Source organism: Triticum urartu, chromosome 3A (genome assembly GCF_056163025.1).
Source record: "Triticum urartu cultivar PI428250 chromosome 3A, HENAU_Tu73, whole genome shotgun sequence".
NCBI classification, from domain to species: Eukaryota; Viridiplantae; Streptophyta; class Magnoliopsida; order Poales; family Poaceae; genus Triticum; species Triticum urartu.
The window spans coordinates 467304167-467316434 of record NC_141875.1 but is presented as its reverse complement, the minus strand read 5'-3'; the positions used below and the strand labels follow the sequence as shown (position 1 = coordinate 467316434).

The following is a 12268-nucleotide window of genomic DNA, read 5'->3' as shown; positions in this document are numbered from 1 at the left end:
CGGTCGCCTTGGGTCAGGCAGCATCCGGGCAAGGGGGTCATCCAGTGCTAATAAGCTGGTAAAAGAGTTTGGACATCTTTATTGTACATCTTCAGTTAGGGTATAGGTTGACAATCTTCTTTGTGGGAATTGCATGTGTTTTTGCTAGGCAGAGTGATGTTTGTAGTTACTCCCTAGAAAGTGCTATCTAGTGAATGCATCACATGGTACATTCCTTATAGACAAATTAAGCGCCCCGTTTTGTCATTAATTGTCATGTCATGTAGTCAGCTTTGATCTGATCTCAATGTTTACCTACACAATTTCCTTTTTGAACTTTACATCTACAAATTCACAACTTTAACGATGCTAATAAACTCGGCTGAGCATTTCTAAATGGCCTCATCTTGCTGAAGAGTCAAAAGCACCCAAAATACATTTATTATTACAAGCCATGATGCTTTTTTTTGTTGCGGGGAACAAGCCATGATGCTTCGTCGCTGGGAAAGCGGGAATGTACTCCAGCATAACCGTGGAGCCTCGCACGTACTATTATTGGGAGAATATTGTGCAAATTAGCCCATAATAGATATGCCGAGATAGCGAAAAATGGTATACGCTCACAGGCCACACGCAACCACCTATTCCAATCCATAAGGACCCAGACTGAAACGGCGTGCCGATGTCACAGTCGATCCACCGGCGCCTTGCGATTTTAATTAAGCATTACTATTAAAAAGTACGCGTGGCGAGTTGGGAGAAACATTATCTTTGGACACGCTTGCTGCCTAAGCCTGCTGCCGTGTAGTCGTACTCCGGTTTAATCACCAAGATAAACGACCCTACCAAGAGAAAGCAACTGGGCATGCTTGATTCAATCTTCCTTCTTTGACGTTGTTTTTTCTCTAGTGCTTCCTTGGATCCATATTACTTATCGCAGATTTGTGATGGTCGTACTAGGCGTTACCATCTCATCCAGTCCAATAAAAAGAAGAAGATAATGCTAAGCAAGAGGGTTACGGGCTTACGGCAGAGTACAGTAGGGTACCCCAAGCAATATTCAAAGCATCCACCAGGGGAAAGCGAAAGCGTCAAAGCGAGGGCTAAAATGCAAAAGGAAAGAAGGAGAAGAAGAAGATACGGGGAATGGGATAGAGTCGGGGTGGGGAGGCCAAACTGGTCCTTTTTTCTTTTTCCTCCTGCGCTCTGCTCTGCTTTGCTTGCTTGGTCTACTTCCCCAACTCCCCCCGAAAAAACAATCCCAAGCGGCACCCACACGGCCATGGCCGCCCACCCCTCCTCCCCTCCCTCCCCAAACCCTAGGTAGCAGCACCATCACCACCACCACCGCGGGAGCCTCCCCGCCTCGCAGGTCCCTGAGCCTCCAGCCCGGCGCCGATCTGAGCCCCCGCCGCTAGGTCTCTCGGGAGGGGAAAGCGCGTCATTTTTTTAGCCTTTGTCTTTTCGGCTGTGCTCGGTGGGAACTCCCGAGCTTCGGCGGAGCATTTCTCGGGGAGGGCGGGGATGGAGCCGCGGGTTGGGAACAAGTTTCGGCTCGGCCGCAAGATCGGCAGCGGCTCCTTCGGGGAGATCTATCTCGGTGCGGGCCGGCCTCTCTGCTCTTTGCCCCGAATTTCGGATTCCATTTTTGGGGGATTTTCTAGTTCTCGATCGATTTTTGACGCGCTTCTGTTTGTTTGTCTGTCCCCTTTGCGTGCGTGCAGGGACAAATATCCAGACCAACGAGGAGGTGGCGATTAAGCTGGTACGTGCTCCTGCTGCTGCGATTCGACTGCTCGGATCTTTCTGATGCTCCCGAGTAGTACTGCTGCTGCGTTAGCCTGCTCTGGACGCCGTAGTGGTTGAGGAATGTGGACCAGCTCATGCTTGGTTCCGGTTATCGTCGGCCAGGTTGCGGGTTCCTGTAGGATAGCTCGTGACATGCCGCTCTTCTCAAAGCTTGAGCTCTGGATGGATGCTCTGCCCTCGTTGGCAGATTTAGTTCTCCATGGATGGATGAACAATTTGGACTAGTTGATTGGTCAATGTTCCTGGGAATTGACTGGCGTGGTTGACTTCGTTGGACTTGAGCTTTTTATGCGCTTTCGGTTAATCTATGCAGATTGACAACTAAGCTCAAGCTGCCGAGTATTGGATGATGTATATAGTAATAAAATATGAACGGCAGATACAGTAAACCAGGAGAGGAATGAGAAACAGTAACTTGTGAAACATATTGCTGCATACTCCGTAGCCCGGAGTGACAGTCTAGATATAGAGACCCATTGCCCATAATTCTGCATCATAGTGGCTTGTTGCCTCTATAAACTACCACTAAATTTAGTATGCAGGTTATTTCGTCTTGATTGCCTGCATCAGATTTCTGAAGTTTGACATTTTATTACTTTCTTGTTCATGCAGGAAAATGTGAAGACAAAACATCCTCAGCTGCTCTACGAATCAAAGATTTACAGGATTTTGCAAGGAGGAAGTATGGAAGCTTTACATTGTGCATAATTTTGTAGGACTTCGATAGAACTAGTGGTTTGACAATCTTTGTTGTGGCAGCTGGAATCCCAAATGTCAGGTGGTTTGGTGTAGAAGGAGACTACAATGTCTTAGTCATGGATTTGCTGGGGCCAAGTCTGGAGGATCTATTTAATTTTTGCAGCAGAAAATTATCTCTCAAGACTGTACTTATGCTTGCCGATCAGATGGTGCGTACACATACACTAATCATTTGATGCCATCCCTTCTTGTCGCCTTCATCAATCTATTTGTATATAGCAATCAGCAAGCAATTAACTCTGTACCTATCCTTGATTAATTTACATGGACCTCAGCTCCATTTGCTAGCCACTCTAACGCACATTTTCACTTTTCCTTCCATTGCTTTTTTTTTGTCATACATACATTATGATTTTGCTCCTCATTTTTGTCGTATGTGTACCGTCTTTTTCTTTGTTTATTCCTAGCTTATGAGCTGTATCTGATCTGCACTCTCCCACTTGTAGATAAATCGAGTGGAATTCGTCCATTCCAAGTCATTTCTGCATCGAGACATTAAGCCAGATAATTTTCTCATGGGTCTTGGTAGGCGGGCTAATCAGGTGGGTAGCAATGCAGTGTTTAGTAATTAATTCAGATCTGCTGTATTATTTCCTTGTGTTAATTCTTACCACTTTATTCGTGCTCTTATATTTTTCAGGTCTATGTTATAGATTTTGGTCTTGCCAAAAAGTACAGGGATACCTCAACTCATCAACACATCCCATACAGGTAGAGGCATAAACATACTAAGTTATCTAGAGAGTATGATACCAGCTTAAGTTATTTCCATACATCATACAGAAATGACACTGCTAGATTATGTCGAATATGTTTTAGTAGTTCTTTTCTTGAAGATGTCATTTTAGTTGGAGCACCCTTCTTATGTCAGTTTTTCTTTCTGATCTACTTTGGCTCTGCCCTGTGTTCTTACTTGATGGTAATATTGCAGAGAGAACAAAAACTTGACTGGGACAGCAAGATATGCAAGTGTGAACACTCATCTTGGCATTGGTGAGAAAATGATACTCTACCAGTTCATAATTGTTTCTTTTACATTGTAACTTCCACCTGTTGGACTTCATCCTGCTGTCAGTTGAGCGTCATAATCCTTGCCCTGCATATCTTCTTTTCTGACCATTTACTTCTATATTTTTGTTGTTGATCAGAACAAAGTCGAAGAGATGACTTGGAATCTCTTGGATATGTTCTTATGTACTTCCTACGGGGAAGGTCGGTTTATTTTCTGGATTCTTATTGTGTGCCAAGTAAGATACATTAATGAATCAGATGTAATGTTGTTTTCTTTTCAGCCTTCCTTGGCAAGGTCTGAAAGCAGGAACGAAGAAGCAGAAGTATGAGAAAATCAGTGAGAAAAAAGTTGCAACATCAATTGAGGTACTTGGTAGTAATAATGTCTGTACTGGTTATTGGCACTCCGCCTTGTATATCATGTTGGTTATAATGTTCTCATTCTATTTCAGGCTCTGTGTCGTGGGTATCCTACTGAGTTCACATCATATTTCCATTATTGCCGCTCGCTTCGGTTTGATGACAAGCCTGATTATTCCTACCTTAAGCGACTGTTCCGTGACCTCTTTATCCGTGAAGGTTTGATTCTGTTTTCATTCTTGAAGAGGATTAGGAAATATTGTTTTTCTTTTCATACTTAAAGCCATGAGATATTAACTTCCCTCCTCCATACTTGATGGAAACCTGTTGCATTTTGTTTATTATTGAAGTACCAACATCCAAAACGCTTTAAAGGTTACAGGCGCATGGCTCATATCAGAATAATGCCTTGCAGGTTTTCAGTTTGACTATGTATTTGACTGGACAATACTGAAGTACCAGCAATCTCAAATTGCTAGTGCCCCGCCTCGTGTTGCGGTAAGTCCTTCCGTCGTGCACTCACCAACCAAATATGTGTATTTTTACGTAGCCATCCATGTGAAATTGTGACGTCTTGCATATATTTTACAGGGCCATGGTGCAGGACCTTCTGGGTTGACACCACCTGTATTGCAGAATGATAGTCAATCTGGTAATTGGTTTATTTTGATTGTTCCTTACGAGTATTACTGTTTCAGGCAATATTGATGAGTAATTGACTTATAATAAAGTTGCCAAAAAGTTCCTTTGCTTCTATGGCTAATTTGAACCAGATATGATTTCTATAGTTGAACAATGAATTGTCTGACTTTCTTAGCCATATTTATTTATCCATTTGTTATGATGTAGGTGCCGTTGAAGGGAGGATTAGTGGTTGGTCAGCAATGGACCGACGTCGTGCCCCACCACCCATTGCAAGCGTGGGGACTTCAAATAAGCAGAAAGCCCCTGTAGGAAATGATGCTCCTATTTCTAAAGACCCTGCGGTGTGTACTCTCCCCATTTCCCGTTGTTCGTAGTATAGGACTTGATATTGTGATTGGAAGATTAAAGCCAGACACTTTTTTTCAATATCTAGTGCAAAAGAGGAACTATGTGCTCACTAGTCAAATTTTCTTAGGCAATCTTGCGTCCATGACTTGTTCTTATAAACTTGTGCTCTCATTTGCCAAAATTCGACCCACATAGGTCATCATAAACTGCCATTTCCCAGCTGTGCAACCCTGATCAGTGTTTCATGTGGCTTGCAGAAATACTTCCAGCTTTGTGCAAGTGTTGGTGTTTTTTTTGTAGGCTTGTATTATCACTCTGTAATCTTTATATCTCTTGTTTTTCATTTAGTTGTGAATGTTCTGTTTTCCTCGTGGATGACTCCATTCATAATATTTTATGTTCTTGTATATAGGCATCATGATTCATAATCTGCAATATGGAAATTAAACACCAGCAACATTACTCCATTGTTTCAAGCTTCTTACTCTGGCTGTTGTCGCTGTTGTTCAGATATCTGGCTCGAATTTTTTGGGGCGGTCAAGTGGATCGTCAAGGAGAGCTGCTGTTTCAAGTAGCCGGGATGCTGTGGCAAGCGACACTTTTGAGCCTTCACGATCACGCACGACTGATGCAAGCCCTGGTGCATTCCGTAGAACCTCAGGTGCTCAGAGAAGCCCACCGGTTGATTCTGCAGAACCACAGCGTTCCTCTTCGGCCCGGCACTCATCTAACCCGAAGAACTACGAGTCTGCCCTCAAAGGTATTGAAGGTCTTAATTTTGATGGCGATGAGAGGGCTCAGTACTAGTAGCACTGAGAAAACGATTCTACTTCCACGTGTGCTGTGTATAAATTATAATCTGAAGATAAGCACAGCATTTCCTGTTGAGTTTTGGATCACAGGAGATGCTACGAGGAGGATGTGAAGTGCTATTGCCAGATGATGGGGTGGTGGTCTTCTGGACACGGTAAATAAGTGGTCAGCCCGAGGCACAAGGAATGTAGCTCTCATAATTTAATGTGATTGGGGTGCTTCTGTAAATGTCTTTAATCTTTATAGTTTACTATGTGGCGCTTGTCGAGTTTGTTGTATTATTTCTATTCCTTACGGTGCGCCTTGTCCAGTTGCCATTGTCTTGGCACAGCCAAGTGCAGCTTGTAGGACTTTGTCTTTGGAAACTGGAACTTGACCATGTAGAATTTTTTCGTCGGTTCATCGAACAAATTACAAATTTGGCTGGTAACGTTTCCTGACTATTAATGTGCCTTTGAGGAGCAATGTCGTGTGGCTTTTTAGAGATGTGTTTCGTAAAGTGGCATCTCTTTTAACGTCTGTGCCGTGCATGTTTTTGCACTTCGGTCTGATCGCAAACCTATGTTGTTATTTGCAATTTGCTTAGCACAAGTATGCGTGTTTATTTTTTGGCCTGTTTGGGATGGAATTTTTTTGTGGTTGATGTTGTTGCATGAGTTGAGATGTTTTCTTTGGAACTGTTGTATTGCAAACCACGGCCCTTCATTTAGCAACGCGGTGATGTGTCCTAATTGACCAAACTTGGTGGATAAAAAACACAGAAGGCAGTGCAGGCGCAGCAGCCCAGGCAGCCGACATAGCACTGCAAGGGAACATGTACAGCCACATGTCTCAACTGGGTGCCTGCAGGTGTCAGGAAACGCATGCCTGACAGGCGGTGGCACCGTGGGAGCCATGGCCAGGGGGGAAGTGGCTCCCGGACCACATTGAGCCGATGTGGAGAGCCCGGACTACCAGCCAAGCTGAGGCGGCCATGGTTTCTCCCTTCTTCCTTTTTGACCTGAGGTTGAACATGCCAGTATTGACAAGATGGTTGTGAAAGGAACTTGTAGATTAATGATGTTGTGTCAGCTCGTTATTAACGTCATTCCCAGCGGTACTGATGCTAGCAAGATGCATGCACAACCATTCATTCACACCCAAGAAAACGACTGCCCGATCGGTTCACTTCACCTGAGTTCTGACGTTGGTAGTTTATCAGTCAGCATTTGCTCACGCCGCTGCATTCATTCCAAGGGGGCAGACAATGACTAGATACACAATCTTAGGCTTCTTCGCCAGATCAAGTCGCAATCCAACGTACAGGGTCACATGAAAGGCAACCAACAACGCAAAACCACAACACACTACGATTATTGCAATTGCAATCCCAGTGGCCAGTTGAGCAACCAGGGACGACGACGCCTGCCACACATCAGCACGATGCCGCCTCCTCCTCTGGCTCCGGTGCAGCTTTCCCGTAGCCCAGCTCGGTCATCTCCCAGCTCGTCCGCGACGCCACCTCCCGGTGTGAACGGGTGTATTGCTGAGCACAATCGAGAGAATCATTCAACACAATAACAATGCCGTTTGTCAACGAGGCCAGGCGTTTTATATAAACTCAAGGACGCGTATTAAAGTGTGGTGGGCAGTGAGGTCAGTTCACCTCCATTTTCGTCAGCAGTTCGTGGGCAGTTGGCGCCGACACGATTATCTGCCTGCAATCGGCCTTAATAAAACCTTCTGCCGCGCCCTTGTCGAACAGCGCGAGCAGCGGATCGTAGTACCCGTCGACGTTTAGCAGCCCGACCTGTTCAAGTCAATCATCAGTGCGCCTGGATCATTTGTCATTTGCCATAGCCCACAATGTACTCAGCTAAGGCTCTATAGCAATGTATTAGTACTAGCAGTCATAATACTCACTGGTTTGTCATGGATTCCGAGCTGCGACCATGTGATCATCTCTAACAACTCCTCCATTGTTCCATACCCTCCTGGTGTCCACATAAAAAGTAATAATCATGTAAGCATTGTCGGGTTGACGCATCAGCCCATTCAAAAAGGGCGAGGGAAGAACGTGTAGAATCGTGTCGTTCATACCTGGGAGAGCAATGAATGCATCGGCTTGTCGCGCCATCTCGGCTTTCCTCTCATGCATGTCAGAGACGATCTTTACTTCTCCAACACTTGCACCGGATATCTGAAAGAGGATTTTCGCTATTTCATTCGGGCAATGACATGAAGTTGGCTACATTTAGTTGCAGGGACATCATTTTCAGATTTCTTCTATCACCATCCTACAAAGTTCAGAGATATTTGGACAGTAGCACTTCCACATCATTTCAACAGTTATATGTATAATGGTGCAATTCAAACCCTACCGCTTACTTTTCTCACTCAACTTGCGACGACCGACCTCATGCCTCATGGCAGGCAAATTGAACACTATTATTACGTCCACCAAGCGGGCCAACTTTATAACTCCAAGTTGTACCGCCCAAAAGTCCAAGCTGACGGTTCATTTTTGCGTGTATGGAGAAGGCCTGAAACGGACGGTCTGGAATTTCAGCCCTATTCTAGTCCAATTCCTCAATGATCACATACCTATTTGTAACCCCACAAGCAAAGGTGAATCGGTCTGGACCCAACAGAAAACGGGAATCAAATGGTGAGTGGGTGACCAACAGAGATAGATAGCACTAGTATATAGTATTTGCTAGGTGATCGTGAAAAGTCGTGAGACCGACAGGCGGGGCCAAACCAAAGGATAGGGTTCAGATGGCCCATCCATCGGTAAGTGTTCCGAAATTCCGTAGTATGAAATTTCGCTTTAGGCAGAGAGATGAGTCGTGCTGTTGCTGCTTCACTGCGTGGAAGAACCTACTCTCTCTCTCTCTCTCTCTCTCTCTCTCTCTCTCTCTAACGTAGGCAATTAACAATGACGTATCAATCTGTATTTCTACGCATATATACTACGCATAATAATAAGAACAATAAGAAAAACTGGAAAGGAAGAGATTGGTACGCACCTCAAGGGGCATGAGTGCTCTTGGAATCACCCTGCAAAACAATCGAACAGAGAGATACATACCCCATTAGGAAGGTTGCAGAGTGCTACTACTATATATGGGACTATATATAAACAGAGGCGGCCGGCGAGGTACCCGAGGACGCGGCAGCCTCCATCCAGAACCGTCTGCGCGATCAGGCCCATCAGCCCGATGCTGCCGCCGCCATAGACCAGATCGACCCCCCTCGTCACCTGCACGGAAAGGAAATCCCACCGTGAGCGTCGAATTTCGGGGCGGAAGAGGGCGCGCGCGGCCTCGGCATTCCAGCGCATTACTAACCAGCCCCTGGCCGAGCTCGAGTGCCGCGTCGCCGAAGACCGCGCGATTGCCGGAGTTGCTTCCGCAGAAGACGCAGATCCTGCCGAACTTCCTCGGCGGCGCGGGCGCGGCCGCGGCCGCGGTGGTGTCGCCCATGGCCTGGCCTGTTTCCTCTCGGGTCCGGGGCGGGAGGATGGGGTTAAGAGTCGTCGTGGAGGAGGAGAGGAGAGGGGGTGTTTGGGTTCGGCTCGTTCTTCTACCCGATGCCGTGCGTTATCTCTCGTATCGTATCTGGGGGAGAAGCTTCAAATGAAGGCGGCATTAAGGATTCTGACGCGACTGTCCTTTTATTATGTCGTGATCAATTTGGTGGGTCATGCGAGCGGCCCATATTGCGCCAGAGGAGCCCAAGTGTCCTTCGGCTTTCCTTTTGCAGTCTGGCCCTTTCAATCTACTCCAATGACATACTCCTTCCTTTCCGAACTACTTGTTTTTGGATTTATCTAGATACGGATGTATCTAAACTCATTTTAGTGCGAGATACCTCCGTATCTAAACAAATCTAAGACAAGTAATTCGGAACGAAGGGAGTAGTATATACTCCCTCCGTTCCTAAATACTTGTCTTTTTAGGCATTTCAACAAGTGACTACATACGAAGCAAAATGAATGAATCTACACTCTAAAATATGTCTACATATATCCGTATGTAGTAGTCATTTGAAATGTCTAGAAAGACAAATATTTAGGAACGGAGGGAGTAGCAATGAAGCCCTTTTGCTTGGGAAAATGGTCTATACCAAGGTGGCGTGCTCTCTTGAAGATCAACATTTCCTACTCCTTTTGTTTCATAATATAAGAGCGTTTTTTACACTAATTCTTTGTCATATTTTTCCGATGTAATTATGCACGATGTTAAGATTTTGTGAGAGAAAAAGTGAAGGGTGTGCAAGATGACCTTGACCTTGTGCGATGACAAAAATAACATTTCAACATTTTTTGAATAGGTTCAGTACTTTTTCGTTTGAAGAACACCTATTACAACATAGGTACACACGCACACACTCCCATCAACACGCAAGCACTCACGCAATGCCTACTGAAGACCGGGTTGAAGTTGCGGGGTTTAAAGATTGACAAATTCATCACGGGCGCCTCGTCGTCGATGGTAATGTCGCCTTCCATCGAAAGAAGATAAGAGCTCCCCCCGACCGAGCCGTCTCCTCCTCTAGCGCTCCCGCGGGCGGCAGGGGAGGCAAACCCTACCGCCGCTGCCGTCGGGGTTCCCTCCTTTCTACCTCGCCGCCGCCAAAGGCCGCAGCTGGGCGAAGCCCCGCCGGCGGCGGGGATTCCTTGTCTCCTCGCGCTGGGGGCCTTGGCGTGGGCCCAAGCTGCCTCGCCTAGGTGCTGCGCTCTGCGTCGGGCGCAACAACATGACGCTGGGCCGGTGCAGGTGGCACCGCGGTCGGGCGGTGGTGCGACTGACAATGCCGAGGAGGTGCTACCCTGGAGCCCTGATGGCAGATGCAGTAGGTCGAGGCGGGCGTTCGGATCTGGCTCCAGCGGTGCGGGCGGTGTGCGGCGCGGGTCGCGGGCGGTTGCCCTTACGGTGGCCCCGTGCTGGCTGGGGTAGCGGCGCGACAGGGGTGGGTGAGGGAGTCCTGAATTAAGGGGTCCTCGGGTGTCCGACCCGTGTGTTATGGGCCGGGCTGATGGGCCGTGAAGATACAAGGTAGAAGGCCTTCCCCCGTGTCCGGATATGACTCTCCTCTGTGGGGAAGGCAAGATTGATGTGCAGATGTATAATTTCCTTCCTCTGTAAGCCGACTCTGTACGACCCTAGGCCCTTCCGGTGTCTATATAAACCGGAGGGGTTAGTCCGTAGAGGCCATCAGAATTCATATAGGCTAGACATCTAGGGTTTAGCCACTACGACCTCGAGGTAGATCGACTCTTGTAACCCCTATACTCATCAAATGCAATCAAGCAAGACGTAGGGTTTTACCTCCATTAAGAGGGCCCGAACCTGGGTAAACATCGTGTCCCCTTTGTCTCCTGTTGACTTCGATCCTCGGATGCATAGTTCGGGACCCTCTATCCGAGATCGGCCGATTTTGACACCGACATTGGTGCTTTTATTGAGAGTTCCACTATCTCATCAGCAGAAGATTCGATGGCTCGTTCGATCGACAACAATGATGCTGTCCCTGGGGAAACTTTTCTCCCTAGTCAGCTTTTCGTGTCCGGCGGCTTCACTCTGCGGGCCAATTCGATTGGTCACCTCGAACAGATTGATAGCTACGCCCCTGGTCATTAGATCAGATTCGAGAGCCTGAATTACGTCGCTGATATTCGTGGAGACTTGATCTTCGAAGGATTCACGGCCTCGGCCACTACTCCTCATCTCCAGGAAGGAAACCCATCAGATTCACCATCAGGCACCGTCCAAAGACCAACCATCATCCCTACCCTGGCCCTAGATCCGGGGCAGGCCACCTCATCCGAAGATGGGAGTTTTAAACCCACCAGACCCTCTTCAACTACGGAGTCGTTTGCCGGAGATCCGGAGGCGACCATATCGTCGGTAAGCCTAGAATCAAGCAGGACCCTCCCTATCATCGGAGAACCGAACTCGCCCCTGGAGGCTAGCTCCGAACTATCAAGGACTACGCCCATTGCGCACGGCCAGGTGTCATATACCATGCCCAACTCAACGGGACCTCAGCCCTTGTCCGGCCTTCGCTCTTAAACGAGGCCCTGGACTTAATGCGATCTCTCACTATTATGGAAGTGTCACCTCCGAACTATGCCTAGCCCAGACTAGGGGCTGAGAGCGGGGAATTTTACGTCCCACCCACCACCCACTTAATAGCCACTATCGAGGACTTGACCGACATGCTAGATTACGCCTCCGAAGACATCGACGGTATGGACGACGATGCGGGAGACGAACCAGGCCGGAATCCACCCATCACCTGGCGTTGGATGGCCACCTCCACATACGATGTGTATATGGTGGATACACCTAAAAAGGACGATGACGACGACAATAAGGACTCAATTGAGGACAAGCCTACCGAGGCACCGCCAAAACATCGATGTCAGCGACGCCGCTCAAAATCGCGTTGCGAAAAGGAAAGTAATACCGGCACCAGAGACAATGACACTCCGGAGAATGCCGAAGACTCCGACGATCCCATCGAGCCTGCCATAGAGCGGGATGATCGACCCAGGTCC

The 12268-nt window shown here is 47.3% G+C and overlaps 2 protein-coding genes across 3 annotated transcripts; one reads left to right on the top strand and one right to left on the bottom strand.

Moving 5' to 3' along the window:
* The first annotated feature begins 1151 nt into the window (after positions 1 to 1151).
* On the top strand, positions 1152 to 6167 carry LOC125544425 (casein kinase 1-like protein 2). Of its 2 annotated transcripts, XM_087547377.1 has the most exons (15): positions 1152 to 1579; positions 1704 to 1744; positions 2401 to 2470; positions 2548 to 2696; positions 2994 to 3089; positions 3188 to 3258; positions 3479 to 3540; positions 3696 to 3759; positions 3840 to 3924; positions 4011 to 4137; positions 4334 to 4416; positions 4510 to 4570; positions 4768 to 4904; positions 5422 to 5671; positions 5787 to 6167. In XM_087547377.1, the coding sequence occupies exons 1-15, from the start codon at positions 1504 to 1506 to the stop codon at positions 5834 to 5836; spliced, it is 1422 nt and encodes a 473-aa protein (XP_087403503.1). In that variant the 5' UTR covers positions 1152 to 1503; the 3' UTR covers positions 5837 to 6167. The 2 variants fall into 2 exon arrangements, with proteins under 2 accessions (XP_087403503.1, XP_048564078.1); XM_048708121.2 differs by having other exon boundaries at positions 1154 to 1579; positions 5422 to 6167.
* Positions 6168 to 6971: 804 nt separating this feature from the next.
* Positions 6972 to 9357, bottom strand: LOC125544426 (putative cytokinin riboside 5'-monophosphate phosphoribohydrolase LOGL1). Its single transcript, XM_048708123.2, has 7 exons — positions 9054 to 9357; positions 8868 to 8965; positions 8733 to 8763; positions 7804 to 7903; positions 7627 to 7697; positions 7370 to 7513; positions 6972 to 7249 (listed from the first exon to the last, which is right to left on the bottom strand). Exons 1-7 carry the CDS (start codon positions 9186 to 9188, stop codon positions 7139 to 7141), a joined length of 690 nt encoding a protein of 229 aa, XP_048564080.2. The 5' UTR covers positions 9189 to 9357; the 3' UTR covers positions 6972 to 7138.
* Between the last annotated feature and the right edge of the window lie 2911 nt (positions 9358 to 12268).

Bases quoted from the DNA above. Each gene is read 5' to 3' on its own strand.
- LOC125544425 (XM_087547377.1), top strand. From the start codon at position 1,504: ATGGAGCCGCGGGTTGGGAACAAGTTTCGGCTCGGCCGCAAGATCGGC. The intron at 1,580-1,703 runs GTGCGGGCCGGC...GCGTGCGTGCAG, and splicing joins CTTCGGGGAGATCTATCTCG to GGACAAATATCCAGACCAAC. The intron at 4,417-4,509 runs GTAAGTCCTTCC...TATATTTTACAG, and splicing joins GTGCCCCGCCTCGTGTTGCG to GGCCATGGTGCAGGACCTTC.
- LOC125544426 (XM_048708123.2), bottom strand. From the start codon at position 9,188: ATGGGCGACACCACCGCGGCCGCGGCCGCGCCCGCGCCGCCGAGGAAG. The intron at 8,966-9,053 runs GTTAGTAATGCG...CTTTCCGTGCAG, and splicing joins TCGAGCTCGGCCAGGGGCTG to GTGACGAGGGGGGTCGATCT. The intron at 7,514-7,626 runs GTGAGTATTATG...TGACTTGAACAG, and splicing joins TCGGAATCCATGACAAACCA to GTCGGGCTGCTAAACGTCGA.